General features: G+C 37.7%; 1 protein-coding gene across 3 annotated transcripts in view; it reads left to right on the top strand.

The window, feature by feature from the left end:
- The window catches only part of GALNT1 (polypeptide N-acetylgalactosaminyltransferase 1), a 91,341-nt gene that overhangs the window by 56,388 nt on the left and 10,221 nt on the right, over positions 1-24,732 (top strand). For all 3 annotated transcript variants that reach the window (XM_030810566.1, XM_030810565.1, XM_003261920.3), the window contains exons 4-9: positions 874-1,040; positions 6,595-6,802; positions 10,208-10,378; positions 12,376-12,493; positions 14,163-14,343; positions 15,329-15,468. In XM_030810566.1, the coding sequence (XP_030666426.1) occupies positions 874-1,040; positions 6,595-6,802; positions 10,208-10,378; positions 12,376-12,493; positions 14,163-14,343; positions 15,329-15,468 (985 nt within the window). The remainder of the gene's footprint in view (positions 1-873; positions 1,041-6,594; positions 6,803-10,207; positions 10,379-12,375; positions 12,494-14,162; positions 14,344-15,328; positions 15,469-24,732) is intronic.

Genomic DNA, 24,732 nt, shown 5'->3' with positions numbered 1-24,732 from the left:
ATGCACTGTTTGGTGGGGGGGGCTTATGTTCTAAAGCACATCCCTTGATCTCAGGTTACCTACTGCTGTTACTGTTCTCTGATAGGCTGTTATCTAGTAATTTCATCTAGCTAACAAGGTTGAAAGAAGAGACCCTGTTGCCTAACAAAGTGCTAGAAACATACAATTGTTATGTGGATTTTGTGTGCATATCTGTTGAGTGTGTTTGGTATTTCTGATTATTGCATGCTTAGGCATAGTCTTTAGTGAACGAGATACATGTTGATATTTAATTATGGAGGTGGCAGCATCAAGAGTTGGAGCAGTAGGGCATGGGCTGTGGAGTCTTCAGTCAGGTTCTGCTGCCTCCTCGCTATCCCTGCCCTGTTTCTCATCTGCAAAATGTGGCTCCAAGCATCCATCTTACAGAATGACTAGGAAGATTAAGAGCCTGGTACATGATAGGTACTCACTAAATATTTCTCTTCTTTTGTGAAAGGTGTATTTTTGTTTAGATTATTAAACTACGTAAACTCCAGTGGTTCTGGTTTTTTGTCTAATAGGGTGTTTGAAAGACATTCAGTTTTGGGTAGATAATATAGCTTTATTTCATTCTCCATTAAAATGAATCACCTGAAAACATTCATCAGAAGGAGGTACCTAATTTTAAGAATATAAATGACATCTTTCAAATAATTTTAATCTAAATATATCACTTTAAATAGGTGCTATTTATTAAACACGTAACATTAACCAAAACTTAAATGAAAAGGTACCAAGGATCCCACCACTAGAGCAAACTGCTTTTATTGTTCTATCACCCTTCTAGTCCAGATTCCTTTATTATGCAATCTTAACAATCACTTTTTATAAAGGCATTTGCTTTGTCTCTAGGTGTAAAACAAAGGTGTATCCAGATAATCTTCCTACAACAAGTGTGGTGATTGTTTTCCACAATGAGGCTTGGAGCACACTTCTGCGAACTGTCCATAGTGTCATTAATCGCTCACCAAGACACATGATAGAAGAAATTGTTCTAGTAGATGATGCCAGTGAAAGAGGTAAATTTTAAATTTTAATGCCAATAATTTGCTACACCTTTTGTCACTAATGGTTAAAACTAGTTGCTATAATTTTTAACCTAATAATTATATACAAAATTCTAATTTATCCCCAAAATATGGCATTTGGATTCATTCACATATGTAAAAAAGTATACCCTTGTGAGACTTAAAATATTACTTTAATTAGCATTTAATGTGTGTTGCATCTTCACCTTGTTTCAAAAAGAAATAATGCTCTATAACATAAACTATTATGCAGGACAGTGAAAAAACTCTCATCATTTTGTTAGGATTTTCTCTGTGAGAAGCTGCAGGATTGAGTCAGTAGAGAGCGAATGGATTCTGCTTACATCCATGAATGGAGAAATGTAGTCCCATGTTTAGTAGGAAATATCTCTGACAGTAGAATGGAGCTTTAGCTGGGTGAACCTTTGTTCTCCAGATTTTTCTTAGGTTTCCCTATTTTCTCCATTTCTAAGTTTCAGAAATGATCTATAGCTAGGTGCATAAAAGGATTAGGAAGGATGAAAAGGTAGGATGTAATATGACTCTCATAATAAATCTGTACAGACTCTTGCCCACATGTCATTCTAGGAGTCTCAGAATTTTTCACAAGCTTAAAATCTCCCAAACAGTTTCATGAAATACTCTTTGGGAAAGGACATATTAATTAAAGGTGGCTTGGTCAATATTATTTATTCTGAATCCTTACTAGAGATTTCACATTACAGAGTACCATATAGAAAAGGCTCCGCTTAGTCCATCAGTAAAGAAACTTGCTTAACTTAGATACCCAGTATTTCCTAATTTTCTTATTCATTTCATCTGTTTAGGAATCATTGATGTCTTGTGTTCCACCAATGTTCCTGTGTTCGTATGAGAAAAATTTAGAGCTACAGAAAATAATTTCCTACTTCTTTTCTTCCTTCATCAGCCTTAAATGATCTACCATTTTAACCTCTTTTGCTAGTATCTTCAACTTTCTTGCCTATTCTTCCATTGCATCTGCTATGATTCAGTTAAGTATCATACTTTCTCCTTCCCGTGCCCACACTGAATACATGCATTTAACCGAAATTAAGTTTATTCACATCAAATATCAATTATTTGGAGTAATTAATGCAATAAAAACAATTTAAATCTTATTACTTTGCCAGATTATACAGGTGCAAATGAAGAATAAGATAAATCCTACCTTTTAAAGTAACTTATATCTTACCTTTTTAATCAAAGAGCTAGTTTATAATCACACAAGACATTTAAATAGTATAATACATTATATAATTACATGTCAAAAGAAATGAGAGCTGTTAAGAATACCACACGTAAAGAAATAATTGTTGACAACAGAAGTATAAACCTCATGTGGATAATCTATTTGCTAGGAGTTAATCCCTCTGTAAGAAAATTAACCTAAGTTAATATAAGGAGGAATATATACAAACATTTATCTTGCAAATGACTTGTGCTTGGTTTACTTATATGTTAATATTTGCCAGATTAAATATATTCTTCCAGAAGAGATACTTAACCTGAGATAAAATGAATTATTTTTTCATTTCCTCCTTTGTTTTTCTCTCGTTTGGTGAATGCCCAAGAAGGCTGTGTAGAATAATAAGTTTTTGTAGGATATGGCCTAATTTAAAAGGTGCAGGGTCCCACAACAAGTGACAGAGAAACTCACCTATACCAGTTCTCTCTTTCCTTTCCCTCATGCAGACCTCACCTAACACCCCAATCTGTGTACATCTGTGAGAGGAAACTGGTGTGAGCAGGTGTCTACCTCACTGCTCCACCTGAGGCTTAGTCTCTAGGCAGGGTCCTGGAGTGCCGCTCCAGAGTCCCTGCTCAGGGGTCTGATTCTCCTTTATCTTCCTGCCTTGGAAGCCTCAAATATCCGGGTTACCATTTCTGATATCTGGGAGACACGAGATCTTTGTTTTTGTGGTTATAATTTGCAGTCTTGCTTTCCAGGTTGAGAATCATCTAATGTATTTTTCTTTGGCTCCATTGTTTAAGTCATAGTTGTTAGACCCAGAAACCAGAGCAAGCTCTTTGTTTTTATGTAACTCTTTACATCTGCTTTTTTTCCTATTCATGAGACGCATCCAAGGCACCATCATTTCTCACCTGGATATGGAAATAGACTAACTAATGTCCCCACATACTCTTACCCCCTCCCATCTGTTCACCATGGTGCCTCCAGAGTGAGCTTTTTTAAAGCATGCAAATCTGATCATTTTGCTTCTATGATTAAAACCCCTCCACTAAGGCCTGTATGACCTGGCCCCACCTGGCATCTCCAGTCACATCTCGAACCATTCCCATACTCCTTCACTCTGTCCAATTTTCTTCTTTCAGTTTGTTAAAGAGTTATCATCCTTCTTCCTATCTCAGGGCCTTCATTTGCACTGATTCTGTTCCCTCTCCCTGGAACATTGTTCTCTAGGGAACATTTGTCTCCACCATCCCCCCAGCATTGTTAACATTGAATCATCCATCAGAGTTCAGCTCAGATGTGATGTATTTAGAGAGGCCTTTCTTGACCTCTCCAGACCTGTCACATCCCTCTGAAAACATCTCATAACACTCTACTCCTCTGCAGCTCTAACCAGGGTTTGAATTATTTATTTGTCTGTTTAATAGGTACCTTCCCCCAGTAGACTGTATACTTTGTCAGGTCTGTTTGCTCACCATTATCTCCTCAGTTCCCACAGTGCCCGTTGTATAAGAACAGTCTAGAATTATATAATGAATGGGTGAAAGAATAATATACACTGGTACATTTAATCTTCACATTTACTTCTCTGTGCAAACTTCCTAATTGGGTTGTGTAGCATAGATAGTGTGCCCATGGCCTCTGAATACTTGATTTCAAGTTAACCTGCTGAGTAACTCTATTTATTAAAGAAGTATGAAGTAGGTGCTATAATTATTCCTGTTTTATTGATGAGGAAAATGAGGCTTAGCATGGTAGAGGAGTATCCAAACCCTGTATAAATCCAGAGCCTCACGTCTTAACTGCTGTGTACCTCACTTCTGATTGCTTCTGGTGCAACTTTACTGTTACAGGATCTGTAATAAAGTCAGAATTTGGACGAATCCCTAGTTTATGTCAGAAGTTATGTAATTTTCATCTCAGAAAGTTATCTTAAGACTTAGAATTTATGTAATGTTTCTAATCTGAGAAGACTATTATTTTTTCATTTTATACAAAAAGCAGAGGTTTATATTTAGTAGAGGTTAGGAGTTAGATTTATTAGATTCTGAATTCCTTATTCTTCCCTACTACTCTTTAGAGTTTTGGCTAATATTTCTGAGACATTGCTGTGAATAGTGAAATTTTTCCCTGATGTTCACACTCTCTGACAACCTCACACTCTGAGAAATGCATAGGGATCCATTTATAGACCAATAGTTATAAAGATGTCCTTATAAGATTCTCTCTTGTTTTTAGATGTAATAGTAGCTTCTAACTATAATCTCTTAACTCATGGCTTCATTTTTGTAAAATGAGACTTGGATAGTTCCTAATCCCCCACCCAGCCCTGAGTCCGTAATTCTGTATCGACTGAAGACACCTATATCCTAATGTTATTGTGTGAAAGCAACAAAGATGTCAAACAAAGATGCCAAGAAAATTTGTGGAAGAGCAGATTTTATGAGTTACCAGACCACAGAATCATGCATTTTTTAAAAAATTTGGTTCATAAACAAGACACTATAGCTTTCAAAGACACACGGGACTTGGGGATTAGATTGCTTTAGTTCTGAAGAAACATTTTAAACTAATATTTTTGGAAAAACTTGTTGGGAGACACATTGTTTATGACACATCCAGTCTCGATTGATCTAAGGTACTAGAATGCATCTTATACCCTACTGCATGAAATTCTGTCAAATTCTGGATACAAAGTATTTTAAATTTGTGCTTGATCAGGTGTTTCCACAGACCTGAATTGTTCTGTCTATGGAGTTCCCTTCTAGGATTCTCCTGTTGTAGATAAAAAGATGGGCTTTAAAGTCAGGCAGACCTGGGTTTGAATCTTGGATCCATCCCTTAAGCTGTATCACCTTAATCAAATTCATGTAATATGCTGAGCCTTAGATTTTCATTTCTAAAGTATGCATAATAACACTTAACTTCATAGGGTCGTTGTGAGCATTAAATGAGATAAAATATATAATGAGACTAGCATTACATATGTTAGCATTGTGCTAAACAGACACAAAATGTTAACAGTTACTACAAAATGTTGCTCTTCTCTGGGATTGGCACTACCCTTACCTTTTTACTCAGAATCAAGTTAGATTCTTCTGACCCTAGGACTTGGTTCATAAAATCACAGTGATATCTTTCAGATAACTTTTTAGCTCAAATATTAGAAAATATATTAGCAGAAATGGGAAAGATCAGTGTTTTGGTGTAGTGGGACACATAGGCCTTTCTCTTTTACAGCTTTTATATCCCTAATTATTTCATTATTGAGTCATTTTGTCTTGTTGAGTCAAATAGGCAAGAATCGTTGTACTCCCATTTGTCTTTTCCACCTCACTATATAGGAAGCCTTTTGGATCTCTACTTTTAGTATTTAATTAATAGATATGAGGATAATGTCTCTAGGGGTCCCAGTAGTTCCATCTCAAATAATAAGTAACTAGTTGGAAAGGCATTTGGCCATATTACCACCAATAGCTTCTCTAGCATAAATTCTGTAAACCAACCTGATCTGAAAAATATTTTCTCTTTGCTTTGAGGAAGTTGCACCTTTTCTGCTTTTTAAAGTCAGTTGTGAACTTTGGAGGTAAGGTTTGTCTTATCCTATATGCTTGCCTGTGTCCTGAGGAGCATAACCTCTTATCTGAACTCTCCAGGATAGCTATTGATTTCATACACCCACATACTCTCCCTTTCCCCTTTTGCCCGCTTTTTCTCTTTTCTTCTTCAATTGCCCTTTCCTTTTTAAACTTTTTTTCTTACACCTGATTGTCAGTTTAAGGATCTCTATTTGGCTTTGCAGTTAACAGTACAGCATTTCTTTTCCAAGTGTGACCTCACTTTCTGCCTCCTGATCAAAAAAAATAAAGTATAGTCAAAGACCGTGGTAATCAACAAGACAATTTGTTTCTGCTTTTCAGGAAATTTCACAGTTTTCTGAACTCTACAGCTGTTACATATTCTGTGTCTTCTCTCTGTTGAGGTCTGGGTTTAATGCTTTCTTTGTATTGCTGATCCTTAAGCATGATTAGAAAAAGAATTGAGTCTGACCGAGTTACTTAGCAAAACATAGGAGGAGTATTCCTATCCTTGGTTAAGTCTAAGCCCAAAGGCACTCTCCTAATTCTGCATGTAATAAAATAGAGGCAGCTCTAGTCCATTCTCTTGGGGAGTATAAAGGCTTCCTTTAGCAAAATGGGTTTGTGAGTCAGGGAGCCTTGCTGAGAGTGTTCAGTAAGGGTATATTGAATAAATTTTCCAAATCAAAATTACTTTAATCTGAATAGTGCCAGGCCACACTGGTTTTCATGTTTTGTTTTGTTCATTTTCCAGACTTTTTGAAAAGGCCTTTAGAGAGTTATGTGAAAAAACTGAAAGTACCAGTTCATGTAATTCGAATGGAACAACGTTCTGGATTGATCAGAGCTAGATTAAAAGGAGCTGCTGTGTCTAAAGGCCAAGTGATCACCTTCCTGGATGCCCATTGTGAGTGTACAGTGGGATGGCTGGAGCCTCTCTTGGCCAGGATCAAACATGACAGGTAATTTTCTGGTGTCTTAAGTTTGTTTTTAGTACATTTGTCCTAAACTATATGGTGAGTTGCCACATTCTATATTTTTTAAATAAATATAAAAGTAATTTCCTCCCAAGTTTGCTTTAAAATATCCGTGAAGAGGACTCTAAAGAAAATATCCAGAAGACCACATTCTGAAGCATGGCAGGAATGTTTGCAAACTGTTGTGCTAATGAGGAGTGATTAGGAAGCATGTCGTTGGAATGTATACTATATGCTGTGTTTACCAAGCTGGAGCAGAACAGATAGTTGGTGAACTCAGGGAAGACAGCATAAAATCCTTCACTTGTCCTTGCTCTCTAAAGCTAATACTGGAACAGACAGATCCTCTCAGCTTATAGTGCAGCCAGAAGTAGAAGAGAATGGAGAGAAGCACATTGTGTCCTGAAATGCTTAATTTTATATGGAAAGCACCATAATCTTAGATAATACAGGAAGAACAGTGGTGTAATGAACACCTATGGTTATAGTTTTTCATGTTACACATTTTTCAAAGAATGCCCTATTTCAGGCTTAGTTCTTGTGCATCAGGAGAGAACCTGACTTCAGTCTGCTAGACCTATGTTGGTTGAATTTCTGCTTGTCATTGTAATTTGAGGTAGAGACTGTCCATGTTAACATTTAAGTTTAGATTTTAGTGGAGTGAACTTTTACTAATCAAGTGGAACACGGTGGGAGCTAAAGTCACAGCATCTATTCTGTTTGATAGCAAATGCTGGATCTACATTTTTTCCCTTTCAAAGATGAATAAATAGGAAAACAGCATTGGGCCAATCAATGGGAAAGTAGAGCAGCTTTAGAAAAAAGAACATTGCCCTGAAGAATCAAAAGAATAGGATATCTTTGTAAATTCTTTTCTTTAAATAATAGATTACTGTTTTAGGGAATATTTGCTTGCCTGAAGATAACACGTAACCTATAGAGAGAAAGCAAGGTGAGGTGATGACAGAAGTATGGAAGGGAGTCAGCTGAAATAGCAACCACAGTGACTTCCAGTTTGGGCTGTATGGTGGATTCGATATTCTGAATAACTTTTCCAACTGAAAAAGCTGGATAAAAGGCAAAACAAATTTTAAATTTTATCATTGAGTTGGTGCAAAAGTAAGAAATTTGCAAATCTTGAAAAGAAGTGAGAGCAAATGTGCAGTCCAAACACTAAAGCCAGCTTTCGATGGTAGGGTTTCTGCTGAACCTTGGGGTCACTAAGCTTCTGCCTTGAGAGATAAATAAGATGGAAGGATAGGAGACAAAACCTAGGTCCTGCCTCAGGTGAGAAGGTTAATAGCAAACACCTGTATAAAGCTGGGATCTTGAAATCTGTATCTTAGTATAAAGCAAGAATGAAAAATAAATCCCACATCAGAGAAAACTTGCCGTCTCAACCTTGGTATGTGGTGGCAGAGGGGAAACAAATCTCCCCTAAGAATTTGTAAACAATATAGAAAAAGAGGGAACAAACCAAACTCTTTTTATGAGGCTGGTATAACTGTGATATGAAAACCAGAAAAGTACTACAAGGAAAATTACAGTGCAAACCTGTTCATGAATGCTAGTACAAAAATCTCACAATACCAGCAAACTGAACCAGCAGTATACACACACACGCGCGCGCGTGCGCGTAAGAAACATATCATGATATCGTGACTGCTTGGTTTAGCGTAATATTACAAAAGTAATTCATTTAATACATCCCATTAATGTATTTTTAAAACTGTGATTACAAACTTACTAAACACCTCTGATCACTCCCATAGATACTGAAAAAGGGTTCACTGAAATTTAACATGAATTTATTATTAGAAAATACTTAGCAAACTATTATACTGTGGAAGTTTACTAATCCAAGAAAGGACAGCTTAAAAAAAAAAAAAAAAAGCCTTTGCAAGCAGAAATCATGTTAATGGAGAAATGTTGAAAGCAGTTTTTTAAAAGATGTGGAACAAGATGTTAATGCCCTCAATCACCAGTTAGTATTATTAGAAGTCTTTCTTAGGTTTTGCAGTACTACAATAAATAAAGAACATTTATTTATTGGAAAAAGGAAAAGCATTGTTGTCAATTGTGTATGTGTTTGTGAAGAAAACGAATCTATACATAAAATAATAGAAACAATAAGAATTTAGCAGTGTTGCCAAACACAAGATTACTATAGAAAAGTTCAGGCTAGAGCAGTGGCTCACGCCTGTAATCCCAGCTCTTAGGGAGACCAAGGCAGGCAGATCACCTGAACCCAGGAGTTTGAGACCAGCCTGGCCAACATGGCAAAACCCCATCTCTGCTAAAAATACAAAAAATTAGCCAGTCATGGTGGTGCATGCCTGTAGTCCCAACTACTTGGGAGGCTGAGGCGGGAGGATCACTTGAACTCAGGAAGTCAAGGCTGCAGTGAGCCAAGAGTGCACCACTGCCCTCTAGCCTGGGCAACAGGAGTGAGACTCCAACTCCAAAAAAAGAAAGAAAAGTTTATTTCACACCAACAAGGAATACTTAGAAAATATCATGTAAGAAGAAAAGATACCATTTGTAATAGCAATGGAAGTCATAGACTACATATAGGAATATGTTTATCAAAATATTTACTGAAATTCACAAAAAAATCTTGAGAGAGAGATGGATAGGAAAGTCAGTATCATAAGAGTATCAATTCTACCCAAATTCATATATAAATTCAGTGCATTTCCAATTGAAATCTCCACAGAATTTTCTTTGAGAGACTGTACAGGCCAATTCTAGCATTGATATGGAACTGTAAAAAGAAAAAAAATTAGTTGGGATGCTTCTGAAGAAGAATCAGATCTAAGGGGGCTTGCCCTACGAGGCATCAAGACTTATTTTAAAGCTGTGTTAATTACGGCAGTGGTATATTGGTGCAGGAATTCACAAATAGACTAGTGAAACAGGGTAGGATCTAGAAACCAGCTCATTTTTGTATGTAATCTTGATTTATGACAGAGCAGGCACAATTAGTTACAGCAGAAGAAAAAGGGACCATTACATAAGAGGTGGTGGAACAATTGGTTATCCATAGAAGAAATAAATGAAGTTGGATACTTACTGTATGTCATAGTTAAAATCAGTCCCTTGAGGATTAAAGTCTTAAATATAAAAAAAATTTTTTTTAAATTAATTGAGTGTGGTGTTATGTGATCCCAGCTGTGGTCCCAGCTACTCAGGAAGCTGAGGCGGGAAGATCACTTGAGGAGGTCGAGGCTGCAGTGGCCCCTGATTGCACTACTGCATTCTGGCCTGGGTGACAGAGTGATACCCTGTCGCAAGGGAAAAAAAAAAAGTAAAAACACTTACAATTGTTCTATAGTTGGCATTAAACAGGAATGTTTTGAAAGATTTCTTAACTTGCTTTTATGACATCAGGAGAACAGTGGTGTGTCCTATCATCGATGTGATCAGCGATGATACTTTTGAGTACATGGCGGGCTCTGATATGACCTATGGTGGGTTCAACTGGAAGCTCAATTTTCGCTGGTATCCTGTTCCCCAAAGAGAAATGGACAGAAGGAAAGGTGATCGGACTCTTCCTGTCAGGTAATTAATTTGTCAAACATTTTCCCTAAAGTGTTACTGGCAGAAGGTTGTGGAGCTTTGGGAATCATATCAAATGGATAAGTATATTTTGAGAAACATGAAGCATTCGTATACCTTATGGTAGTTAAGAGCCGTCTTTCACATATTTGAGTATTTTAAAGAAGGATTTCTCCTCTAATAAAATTAGAAATTTTTGCTTATTCTATAAATCTAGTGCACATGAGAAATGATGACATGCATGTTTTTTCATTCCTTTATGAACATTTTGCAAATGTGTAAGTCAGATCTGTACTTTAATTCAATTAAGGATAATAATACTTAATTGATTGTGTCAGTATGTGAAAATATTACCTAAAACTGGGTACTTGCATTAAAATGGACGATTTTAAATTCAGACTTGTACCATCTGGATGACAGTTATTGACTGGTAAAGTTAGAAAAGCTTGTATCAAACATAAAAATAGCTAGAATTGACACAAAGTATAAAAAAAATTCATTAATCCATTTATTTTCTGATTTTTTTTCTATACTTGGTCATATATAGATTTTTTTTTTCAGGATGGAATAAAAATATTCATGCTCTTTTTAGAACATGAAATTGAGACCTTTGAGCTCTTCTGAGCCATCCTAGAATTTATCCCAATTGTATCGACCTGCTACTTCTGTATTAAGAGTTCCTTCAGAACCAGGCTTCAGCTTTTCTGTTTTTGGGCCTCCTGCATCTGCCTTCCCTTGAATTCAAGTCCAGTTCTGGCAACACTGAAGAGATTTTCCACTGACTGTGTGCTATTTTCCTTAGCCTGAGTTCTTAGTAGTGCAAGGGACTTTTCTTCTCTTTAGCTGTTAGTGCAATTCACTATCTAAATCGGGTTCCTAAACATTTCAAAAATGACAAACTTTTTTGGAAATCTGGTGAAAACTATGGGTCTTCTCTAATGGAGAAAAATGCACATGTACATACAGAAGATTTAGCACACAAAAAACTCAGGTCAAGAAAACCCTGTATTAAATGATAATTTTGAATTTTGGGCTGTTTCTTTTAAATCCTTTTCTCATTCTTTTTTTCTTCTAAAATCAAAGTAAGTCCAAACCTTTTTTGGAAACAACTATTTCCTCTGGAAAGGCAATGAGTACATTTTAGGGTTCATCTTAAAATATAAACTTCATGGTATCTTTGGTCCTTGTAACTTAATTTTTTTTTTCTCCTGGTTGGAGTTTACTTTTTCTCCATACTTGTTCTTTATAAAAATCAAATGGGCTGATATTCATTTATTTAAATCTTCCTTCATTTCTTAATCATTTCTCTGCTTAATTTCACATGTTCCCATTCCCTTTGCATACCTGAGCCCTATTTTGATGAATTAGACTCCTCTTTTGCAGAAAATATGCCATACAGTCAGGAAGGAACATACTGATTTTATTCTATATTTTGTCTCCTCTCCTTAAAGATCTCTAGTGGGTATTGGGAAAAGGCCTCATTGTTTCCATCCAGTTTATCTTATGTGTTTATACTATTTGCCACTCTTTAGAACTTGGCATGGTAACTCTAACCTCAATCTACTTGGTTAATATAGTCAACTGCCTTGAAGTTGCTAGGATCCATGGAGTGGGTGCACAATCAGATGGAGAGGATTGTGAGGAATAGCTTGAATTTAAGGAGTTTGAGATCTAAACCCAGTTAGGACCTGAGGACCAAGAAAGATAGAAAGTACTATCTTTCTAAAGATAGAAAATACTCTTAGGACTGTGAGAGAGGGATGTCTGGGCAGAAGCATGACAAAGTCTAGCAGTCAGCATGACCATGGTCTGAAGATCATGTCTGAAGACCAAATAACGCAGCATATAACACAGAAAGCCCCTGGGGCCTATGAAAGTTTATGAAGAGTGTGAGAAGAAGTACTTACTCAGTAGTTATAAATAGTTATGAAACAGCTTTTAAAAACAAAAACTGATAGTAAATTTTAAATTGCTAATGGTATAGCGTTATTGAATTTCAGGACACCTACCATGGCAGGAGGCCTTTTTTCAATAGACAGAGATTACTTTCAGGAAATTGGAACATATGATGCTGGAATGGATATTTGGGGAGGAGAAAACCTAGAAATTTCCTTTAGGGTAAGTTCCCTTCAAAAAAATTAATCTTTTATTTAACCTCAAGTATAGATGTGCTTTGATTATTCATGTATCTCTACATAAAAAATAAAAATTGAATTTAATACAAGTTTATGTAACTTCAGAGCCTTCGGTCCATAAAAAGGACTCATATTAAGGGTTCATTATAAACTATTGAAGCAAATAATTTAGTTACCTTTGAAGTCCAGCTATAAAAGTTACACAAGATTCCCTAGTTGTTTTTAATTTTTATTATTTCCAAGGAAGTAATTTAAGCTCTAAAAACTAATATATAGTTTGAATATGCTACTTTGGTACTTTACTCTCAAAAACATAAATTTCACATTTTATAATATGCTTTTTATTTTAGTGTGAAAATTTTTTTTATATAAAACCTAGTCACTGTACCAGCTTTATATTTTTCAATAAAAACACAAAAGAATTCTAAAATGACTCTAAATTAATTTAACCCAGTCTACATATAAAGTCTTTGCATTTCATGTTCACTAGAATCAACATATCATTTAAATGCATTGCATATTTTTGAAAATAACCAACTTTAGACACATAGCTTATTATAGTGGAAATCACACTGACGTGTACTGTATTCTGAACCAGCGAGCTCACTTTGTTCCCAGTGAATCACTTTGCCTTCTTATCAAAGAGAGGGTTGGACTCTAGATCATTTTGGAGATCCTATCCAGCTTTAACACTTAAAATCCTGGGAAAACTTGAAGGTAGGAACACTGAATATTTAACAAAATCAGAACTTTCCAAAATGTTATTTTAATTATAAAGAGTTAACGAGATTTTTAACTTGGTGGGGGGAATGTATTTTGAAAGAAACAGAAGGATTTCATTAAATTAAGGATGTAAGCCCATACTTATCTTTCTTTTGCCACTTTTTTTGTTTTTATTGTTATAACAAAGACAACAAAACATGCTTTTACTGTCTCACTGAAGAACTTACAATGGATCTAGTTTAGATTCCTAGGTTCTGTTTCATGTACAAGCCGTGACGCAGCTGGCTGGCTACTCCATGGTCAGGTTTTGTTTGGTTGTTGTTTTTAACCATGAACCACATTAGTAAATACATTATATGCTCTGCACACACAAAACATAAAATTTAAACATTTTATGAAACAGTATGTCCTTGTTAACAAGTACAGCTTACAATTCATCAATTTGAATTTATGATTCTCTTAGCAATAATGGCCTGCAGTTAGAAAAATACTGCTCTAGATCTCATATCTTTTCTGTATTTAGCCTTTAACCTATGTTTTCTTTATTTTAATCTTCAACTTTTGGTTTGATCAGAACCCAAATTAGAGAAACGTTTCTCTTGAGGAAGCACTGGCTTTGTAACCTAACCGTACAGCTGGAGCCCACCATGTGCCGCTGATTTTGCGAAATTCCAACTGTGGAACCCAATAGATGTCAATACTTTTTAAAAAACTATCAATGTCCTATATGGTCTTTGCTGTTATTTTCAGATTTGGTAGTATGGAGGTACTTTGGAAGCTTTTTACCAGTAACTACAATATGTTCCATTTAAGTTTAAACAAAAGCCAAACCCCTATTTAATTGAAAAGAAAAATACTATGGGAAAACTAAGGTGAACATTTCCTTATTACTCAGCTACATGTTACATGGTCATCTCTGCTGTTTTCAGATTTGGCAGTGTGGAGGAACTTTGGAAATTGTTACATGCTCACATGTTGGACATGTGTTTCGGAAAGCTACACCTTACACGTTTCCAGGAGGCACAGGGCAGATTATCAATAAAAATAACAGACGACTTGCAGAAGTGTGGATGGATGAATTCAAGAATTTCTTCTATATAATTTCTCCAGGTTAGCATTGTTTTACATTAGAAATACAAGACTATACCTTTCTTGACCCTGATCCTGGAGGAGAGGTAAGAAGGGTAGAAGTGAAGCTTTGAGCAGAGGTGAACACCTACCTCATAAGGTCATTGTAAGGAATGAATGAAATCACACACAGTATAGAAAGTGCTTGGCAGAATGCCTAGAATAATATATAATTAACAGTAATAAATTATCCAGGTCAGTGTTGCTAGCCCAGGTGTTACAGATGTTCTATTTTTCTAAAAACCTAACTGCAACATTTAGTATTTATTCCTGTGAAGTTTCATCTTGTTGAATTTTCAGCCATTTTTTTAGCTTATATGAGTTTTTCTTGATTCTTGGAGGTTTCATTCAGCATAACAAAACCACTGTTTTTGCAGTGGGTCATGAACATTCTCTATAAGCAGGCCCTCGATGCTGTTGTAGGAGGCTTTCGTCAAGTATCACAAGGCCATTGAGAGCCCAAAACATGCCACAGGGCCTTCTTTCCGGGAACTTTGCTTTTCAGAGTTTTGTAGGAACAGTTGTTCCATCAGCTATAAGTCAGCCTGACATTGTTACTAGTCCATCCTTATTTTTTAGTTACTGCAAGACTGTCAAGTGGCAGGGTGCACAATTCAGTGAGTTGCATGAGAGAAGCTTGACTGCAAACAATTGCTCTGTTTAATATTTGAGCAAAATAGACCTTGATTTTTTTGTTTGTGCCTTAACGTATATTGAAGTTTACTGATCCCATAACACTTGTATTTCATTCTCACATAAATGTAATTTTTCTCTGAAAAATTAAAACACATTTTAATGTCTTTTCCTTGCTTTATACTTTTGGTAGATTCATGGTGTCTCGCTTGTATAGTCACATATCACCCAGCTGATACCACTGTTCTCATTCATCTGGTTTATTAGATTCAATATATAAACATGTGTTACCTAAAACAACACTAATAATTGAGTCAATTATTTCTTTCAACAGGTGTTACAAAGGTAGATTATGGAGATATATCATCAAGAGTTGGTCTAAGACACAAACTACAATGCAAACCTTTTTCTTGGTATCTAGAGAATATATATCCTGATTCTCAAATTCCTCGTCACTACTTCTCATTGGGAGAGGTAAGAAATATGTATATATTCTGTGTGGTTATTATGTTCTTACTTTTTTATAAAACAAAAATAGAAGTTAAACTTCCAATAAGGAAAGTACCTTCATATTAACGTTTAACGTCTCTTGCTTTCTTCCTCCTTCTTACCCCGTAAGTCTAAACAATATTCTTTTTTTCCCATTCCTCCTCCCTAAAAGTTGATTTCCACTGAGTTGATGCACCTGGAGATAAGCTGTGTACTGTGGAGTCTGTTTTTCCCTATTCTGTCTATAGTGATGTGTTTCCTAAACAGACTGCACCATCTGCAATTGTGGATCTGTAAAATCTGTATATATATTTTTAAAAAAAAGACTTATTTGCAGGTCTTTGTGAACTTGTAATTGCAAGATGGCTTTTATAAAAAAATATGAAACCAAGTAGGGAAAGAAATCCAACCTTTTTGTGATAGAAATCAATAGAAGGACAAGATTTCCTTTTATAAGTCACAGCAGCAAATGATGATATGTGTAGACAGGCCACAACCAGGCCTATCCCAGGATTAAATCTCAGGAAAAGTGGCCTCCCACACTGAAGAAGGTTGTCACTTCTTCAGTCCTTCCATTCATTCAACAAATATTTGAGTAGCTAGTATATGACAAGAACTATTTTAAGTACTAGGAATACAGCAATAAGTAAAGCAGAGATCCTGCTCTTGTTGATCTTACAGTCCATGAGTAAGACAGATTATGAAAGGCACACAGTATGTCACATGGTGATAAAGGCAGAAGGGTTAGAGAATGACTGACAACTGAGCGTGGGTAGTAGTACTGTTTTATGTAAGGAAGTTGAAAGAGTCCTGTGAAGGTGATTTTGAGCAGAGATCTGAAGAAAGTGAATGGGCAGGTCATATGAATTTTTAGGGAAAGAGTATTCTGGGCACAGGGAAGAACAAGTATAAAGGTTTCTAAGATGACAGTGTACTTAGTGCATTCCAGAAAAAGCAGGGAGACCAGTTGTCTGGAATAGAGTGAACAAGGTGGAGAGTAGTAGAAGATAAGGTCAAAGACATAGTGAGGGTCAAATCATATAAAGCTTTTAGGTTATAGTGAGAACTTTGCATTTTGCATTTTATTCTGAATCAAATGGATGCTATCGAGAAATACCAGCAAACTTCCACTAGAAAAGGATCACATTGTATGCTATGTGGAGAAAAACTATATGGAAACAGGAGGAGAGCTGGTGTATTGTTGAAAGGAAGAGAGTAAAGGATTATGTCAGGTTTCTATCAAGCTTGAGACACTGACTGTAGAGTTGCCATTACTGAGATGGGAAAACCTACAGGAAGAGCAGATGCTCAAGGGAATCAACAGTGTAGTTTGGGACGCACTAAATTTGAGATCCAAGTGAAGATATGAATAGGTCTTTACATTTAAGAATATCTGGGGGAGAGGTTGTGATACAGATGTAAACTTAGGTTGTCAGCATATAGGATGGTTTTTAAAGCCACAAAACTGTATGAGGTCACCTGAGGTGGAGAAAATGTTAAGTATGAGAGAGAAGACCGAGGACAATGCCAGAGGGAACACCACAGTTTAGAAATCATGGAGATGAGAAGGAATCAGCAAAAAAGATTGAGAAGGAGTAGGCAGTGAAATAGGAGAACCTAGAGAGTGGTGTCTCCAAGACTAAGGGAAAGACGTGTTTCAGGAAAGAGGAAGTGATCAGTTGTATCGAATACTGCAGAGAAGTTAAGGAAGATGAGTACTTAGAATTGGTTATTGCATTTGGCGAGGGACATGTTATCAGTAGCCTGTCTCACAGTGTTGAGAGAGTTTCCCATGGAAGTTGTTGAAAACCCTGTTTTGAAGAGAGAAGGGAAGAAGCAACATAGATGAACGTGTACAAGTCTTGCAAGGAATTTTCTTGTAAAAGAAGATAAATGGGTGGTAGCTGGAGGAAAATATGGGCTTAAAGGGGATTTTATTTCTTTATTAAGATAAAACTGTGCTGATATGAGCAACCCAAAAGAGAAAATTTAAAGATGCAAAAGAAAGAGCCAATGTAACACCCATTAGAATGGCCACTATCAAAAAAACAGAGAATGACACATGTTGGCAAGAATACTGAAAAATTGGAACCCTTGTGCATTGTTGGTGTGAATGTAAAATGGTACAACTGCTATTTAAAAACAGTATGGAGGTTTCTCAAAAAAATGCTGAAAAAAGAGAACTACGATATTATCCAGCAATTCCACCTCAGGGTGTGTATCCAAAGGAAATGAACACAGGGTCTGAAGAGTTATTTTTACTTATATGTTTATAACAGCACTATTCACAATAGCCAAGAAGTGGAAGCACCCCACATGTCCGTTCACTCTGGTCCAGCTAGCAATGCCTAGGCATTGTCCAAAATTGGGTCAGTTCAAAGGAAAAAACTCCTCCTTCTTGGTTCTAAAGACAAGCTACAGAGTGACTGCTATAAATCTTGAGACAACATATAATGGAATATTATTCAGTCTTAAACAGGAAGGAAATTCTGATACATGCTACAACATGGATGAACCTTGAGGACATTATGTTAAGCATAATAAGACAGTCACCAAAAGAGAAATACTGTATGATTCCCCTTATATATAAGGCAGCTAGAATAGTCAAACTCATAGAAACAGAAAGTAGAATGGCGGTTACCAGGGCTGAAGGAAGGGCATAAAAAAGAGTTACTTCATGGGTATAGAGTTGCACATTTGCAAGATGAAGAAGTTCTGGAGATTTGTTTCACAACAGCATGAATATACTTAACACTACCAAACTGTACACTTGAAAACAATTTAGATGGTAAATTTTATGTTATGTGTTTCTATACCAGAATAAAAAGAAAGAAGGGGTCTGTTGTTATAGGAGTCATGTATTTGGGTGGATAGGAGGTGAAATCTGTACACAAGTAGAGGGTGTTGGTTGGGGGTGGGAAGAAGAGAGGTCATCTCTTGTCATAGGAAGGAAGGTAGGGGAATGGGAACAAGTGCAGGGCAGCTGTAGGTTTGGAGGTGGAAACTGGCAGTTTGTGGTGGAAGTGTGAGGACCTTCTCTTCTGGTGGCTTGTTTCCTCGGTTGAACACAAGATTATGGGCTGAGAGTGAAGAAGGTGTTGGTGAGGGGGAATTGGGGAAAGAGAAAAGGATGTAAAATAGAAATGTAAGATAAGGGAAAGCAAGTAGATCACCGAAGGAAGCTAGATAGTGGAGAGCTGGTGAAGCCATCTGGCCTGGTGTTTTCTCCACTGCCAGGGCAGGCACAGACTTCCACATTTATCCTAACAATTACTAAGGCTACTTCAGGGTTGACTGGAGCTCCCTGCCTCTGAACTTTGTTGTGATTTAAGGAATTTGTTTTCAAACAAGTGAGGGCTACTTTGAGTTTCTTGAGCCTTTCATTCTCACTAATGCCTCATTAATGGGAATGTGTTTTCCTTTGCTGTGACCTCGTACTGGTCAAAGAAGGCCCAGGGTGAGTGGTGCGCTAGGGAAAGATTTCTAGCAGTCACTCTGCAGCTTGTCTTTAGAACCAAAAATGAGGATTTTTTTGTTTTTTGTTTTTTGTTTTTTTGAGCTGACCCAATTTTGGACAACGCCTAGGCATTGTTAGCTGGGCCAGAGTTTGGGCGTGTGACAAAGAAACACTTGTCTGCTCCATGGTAGATGACTGCCAAGGCAAGCTTGTGTCTTACCTGCCTCTTGCCAGCTGGCTTCTGGGCAAGTCATAGCATTTACCCTCTGTGGCCTGCTTGTTATCACCTTATTAACTTAGCAGCTGGTCTTAAGCCTTGTACGCCCTTAATACCAGGCCACATCCTACAGGTTAAAGGTGTCATTTCTAGATTGGAGGTCATTCTTAAGAGTACCCACCATAGTTCAGCCAGGGATCTTATGCTTCTGATCACAGCTTCACCCATGTGAGCCTTCCTTTGCTAGCAACAGTAATTTAGCCTTTCATAGATCTCTTGTCATGCTTCAAGGGTCCAGGGAAACCTGAAATCATAGGATTTTTGAGCAGAAAGGGAAATCAGAAAATGTAAATATGACTATGGTAATAGATATAATTTAGAGCATCTGGCTTCAGCTAACGCCGACTTTCATAGTTGCTGTAGGACCTGAATAAATGTGTTTCATTGTGGTATCTGACAGTTGTTAACCCAGGAGCTGTGTATTCTAAACAACAAAAAGTAAACAATCTAGACCTTTACTGGTTTAGTCAGTTTTAGGGGCTGACCAATTGCTTTTCCAGGCAGATCTAATAATCTTAACATTTACTGAGCATGTACCTTATGTCAAGCACAAATCTGAATGCTTTCTGAATATTATAGCACAACACTATAGGATTGTGCTGTTATTCCCACTTCACAGATAAGTAAATTGAGAAACAAATAAATGGTTTAAAAAACACGGCTAAACTCATAACCATCTGGTTTGAGAGCCTGTGCTGTTAACCCCTAATGTCCGTATTCTTTCTCAAATCTAACCAATATTTCCCTTGCGGCAGAGAGTAGAAAAGTGAATCCAGATTCACTAATACTAGATTATAAAAATGCTTTAACAAAGCTCTTACATTGTCCACCCTAATGGAGATACTGATTCTGGAGGAGACTAATAGTAGAAACAAAGAAACTTAAGCTCTAACCTCTTGCGTGGTTTCATAAGAATGGGTGCATTCACAATTATTTTCAATTCCTAATGTCAAAAATAGTATTTTTAAAGTGGCAGTCAGGTACAGCTAAATTGCTGCTTCCAAAGGGGGGTTGAAGAGTTGCTGGGTCTGTGGATAAAGGAAAGAAAACCAAGTTACTGTGTGCCTACTGTGTGTCTGTCCCTGCTAGAGCCTCTGTATGTATTATCTCATTTAGAGCACTTAACAAACCTGAGAGAGAGATTTATCCCTGCTTTACCAATGAGAAAGGGTTCTTATAGCAGTGTTTTTAATTCTGTGTTGTAAATAATATTGATGTCTGATGTCCCCAAGGTGCTCAATTAGAAAGGCGAGGTACTGGGGAGAAGAAGGTAGATTTTCAGGTCAAATATGTTTGGGCAATACTATTTTACATCTTACATCCATCTGTACCACCATTCCCCGGTCCTACCAACAGTCATGGTATATTAAAAGGCTATGAGAAGTCCTTCAACAAAGAAACCTATTTAAATTTATTTAACTAGTATTTCCCAAACATATCTGATCGTAAAACACCTTTTTTAGTGGGGCACCTTGCAAGGTTCAGATTGTGGTTTTTGGAATCAGTCTTAGAGTAAATAACCTGCCCAAAGTCTCATGGCTAGTCAGGAATGAAGCCCCATCTGCATGTCCCCAAAACCTAAACTCTCAGCCCTACAGACACTTTGAAAGTGTGGATATTCACACACTGTAAGTCAGACACTGCTATGATTCAAGTAGAAAAGTTTGTTTCTAACAGCTCCTCACCCTTTATGATACTCTCAGTTTGTACGTCGTTTCTAGATTGTTTTGGCTTGACTCAGTGGCGTGCCTGGCCACGTAAGGAAAGATGTGTTAATCAGCCATAAACAATTCCTATGAAGAGGACCATTAACCCACTGATCTTTCCCCTTGAAATAACTTAGATCTCCTAGGATTTACACTGTTTCAGAAAGTACAAACCAAACTTGGGCACTTTCCACATGACTTTCATAGGGTGGCCAAGGGTGTGAGAACTTGGGTTTATTAGCATGTTGTACAACTTTTTCCATCATTGACAAGTAGCTCCTCACAAATGGTGAGATTTTCTCCAATGTGTCAGCATCTAGATCTGCACATCCGACGTGTTGGCTACACTGAATTTAATTAAAATTAGGCCACGCCTGGTGGCTCACGCCTGTAATGCCAGTACTTTGGGAAGCTGAGGTGGGTGGATCACTTGAGATCAGGAGTTCGAGACCAGCCTGGCCAACATGCTGAAACCCCGTCTCTACTAAAAATACGAAAAATTAGCTGGGCATGGTGGCCCGCATCTGTCGTCCCAGCTACTCGGGAGGCTGAGGCACGAGAATTGCTTGAACCTTGGGGGTAGAGGTTGCAGTGAGCCAAGATCATGCCACTGCATTCCAGCCTGGGTGACAGAGCAAGAGAGTCTCAAAAAATAAAATAAATGAAAATAAATTTAATTAAAAGTAAATAGAATTTAAAGCCTGGTTTTTCAGTCACAATAGCCACATTTGAAGTGCTCAATAGCCACACATGACTAGTGGCTGCTACCATATTAGCACAAATATAGACATTTCCATCATCTCAGAAAGTTCTACTGGATGGTGCTGGAGAGATTAACAACTGCTGTTTTAAAATAGCCAACACGGCCAGGCACCGGTGGCTCATGCCTGTAATCCCAGCACTTTAGGAGGCCGAGGTGGGTGGATCATGATGTCAGAATTTCAAGACCAGCCTGGCCAAGATGGTGAAATCCCGTCTCTACTTAAAAAAAAAAAAAAAAAATACAAAAAATTAGCCGGGCATGGTGGCAGGCTCCTGTAATCCCAGCTACTCGGGAGGCTGAGGCAGAGAATTGCTTGAACCCGGGAGGCAGAGGTTGCAGTGAGCCGATGTCACACCATTGCACTGCAGCCTGGGCAACAGAGTGAGACTCTGTCTCAAAAATAAAATAAAATAAGCCAAACACAGGAGGTTACCCATCTGTCTGTATCATGTACTGCTACCCTATCATTTCACTCATTTCTCCTTCCCAGGTCCTAAGTTGAAGTGGCCGTATTTGTCATGTCAAATCTATTGTTTTCAAATCTTATAACTAATGTATCCCCCCTCTAATTCTCTCTACTCTGAAATAATTTGGAATTATCATAATTCATAGGGATGTACCATATCAAATTCCCAAGCCACCCTGTCAGTAGATACCTTCCTACTTGGTTAAGGAGAATATCAGGACCATATTGATATTCAGGAGTATCTACTTCATACTTCAACCAAGAAAAGCTCCTTTTTTTTTTTTTGAGACGGAGTCTCGCTGTCGCCCAGGCTGGAGTGCAGTGGCGCGATTTCGGCTCACTGCAGGCTCCGCCCCCCAGGGTTCACGCCATTCTCCTGCCTCAGCCTCCCGAGTAGCTGGGACTACAGGCGCCCGCCACCTCGCCCGGCTAATTTTTTGTATTTTTAGTAGAGACGGGGTTTCACCATGTTAGCCAGGATGGTCTTGATCTCCTGACCTCGTGATCCGCCTGCCTCAGCCTCCCAAAGTGCTGGGATTACAGGCGTGAGTCACCGCACCTGGCCAAAAAGCTCCCTTCTTTTCCCATATCAAATCTGCCTTTTATTTAAGGGTTCCTGATAATTTAGAATCTCAGTTGCTGTTAGATGTCCTAATGACTACTGAATATGTTACCAAACAAGGCTCACCTCTTGCTTTTCTCTTTCCAAGATAGTCAAGAGGTGACTTGAAAAGAGTGAACTAAAAGGAATTGGTAGTGTAATAAGACCACTGAGCAGTTAGCTGTAGACTGTGTGTACACCAAGAAATGAGATAAAATCCTCTGAAGAGTGGGAGACTCCAGAAAGAATCTAGCCCATTCGTTCCTTAGATTGAACTTCAAAATACTGCTTATCAGAAGGTTCTCACTATTTTTAGAAGTCCAACAAATAAGACATTTGCGTAGAACATCCTTAAAAGCTAGTCCTCAATTCTTGAATGTATTTTCTCTTCCTTCTGTATTTTCCAAATTCTGCTGTTTTAAAATTCTTTTTTCAAATGTCAGATTTTGAATAACCAACCCAAATACCTGTTTTCTTCCCAGTATAAACTTGAAACAAGTATGTGTTGTCACCCTTTCTGCCCTCCACATCTCATTAGAAAGCTGGTAATTGGTTATATAGTCCTAAAGCTATATGGAATTACAATTTTGAACATTTGATTCAGCATCCCTAGAAAATGTTTGTTCCTCACTTTCTCCTTCTCCAAAGGCTCTTCAAACTTAACTCCCAGCAAACAAACCTATTAGGTGGTCCTCTCCCTCCTAGAATCCTAGTGGACAAAACTTAACCCATAGTCATCCTAATTTTCCATGTCCTTGAGAAAAGCATCTTACACACCCCATAGATGAGGTAGTCCACATGTATCACTACACAGAAAAGAAGAATATTCTCTGAAAACTCTATATTCTCTAGCCAGGTGATATTTAGAGGGACCCACCTGGAGAGCAGATGTCCCTTCCCTTCAGCTACAAAGAAGCCACATATTTGTTGAGCCAAACAGAATCCTCTGTCCTCTAATATGAAATTCACTTAGGAACTCAAAACATCATAGCTGTGCTCTTTCAGAAGTGTAATCTCCAGTTTCTCCCCTTTACATTGGAGGAGTGCCTCCAGGCCCCACCAGGAGCCTGAATCTGGGTCTCTGACCACGCCACCCACCTCACCTGGGCCTCACTGACCACATGTTGTTGATGCAGTTTAGTTGCTCCTCACTCTAACAGCTAATGGGAAGCAATGGTTTCCAGTCCTTGGAGAAACTCCACTTTCAACATCTAATGGTTAGTAGTAACCCCAAGGGATAGAGGCCCAGATCCTGCATGTCAGGAATTAGTTGTAAGGATGGTATAAGCTGTTATGTACAAATCTCTTAAAAAATAGAGGCAGGGTCTCATCATGTTGGCCAGGCAGGTCCCAAACTCTGGAGCTCAAGGGATCCTCCTGCCTTGGCTTCCCAAAATGCTAGGATTCGACATGCATGAGCCACCACGCCCCGCCAAGAATTGCATTTTTTAATTTGTTTTGAGTTTTGGTAAAAGATAGGCAATTATTTAAGCAAATGGCCATTCCATATGAGAGCGAGAGAAGCTGAAGGTAACATTGGTGTTAATTGAATAATTCCTGTGGCATTTATCATCTTTCTTTAGCAACCTTTACATCTGCATTTGGGGGAAGAAATAGAGGAAAACAGGATTGGAGAGTTTATAATTTTTATCAAAAGTATAAGGAAATATTTTATTTGAATATATGAGATAAAGACTCATCTTTATCACAATATGAACTATTTTTTTTTTTAAGAGACAGGGCCTTGCTCTGTCACTTAAGTTGAAGTGCAGTGGCACAATTATAGCTCACTGCAGCCTTGAACTCTTGGGCTCAAGTGATCCTCCCACCTCAGCCTCCTGAATAACTGGGACTATAGGCGTGAGCCACCATGCCTAAGATTTTTATTTTTATTTTTTGTAGGGACAGAGTCTTGCTATGTTGCCCAGGCTGGTCTCGAACTCCTAGGCTCAGGCGATCCTACTGTCTTGGCCTCTTAA

The sequence above is a fragment of the Nomascus leucogenys genome, chromosome 4 (assembly GCF_006542625.1).
Source record: "Nomascus leucogenys isolate Asia chromosome 4, Asia_NLE_v1, whole genome shotgun sequence".
In the NCBI taxonomy this organism is placed as follows: Eukaryota; Metazoa; Chordata; class Mammalia; order Primates; family Hylobatidae; genus Nomascus; species Nomascus leucogenys.
This window is presented reverse-complemented; position numbering and strand designations above follow the sequence as displayed.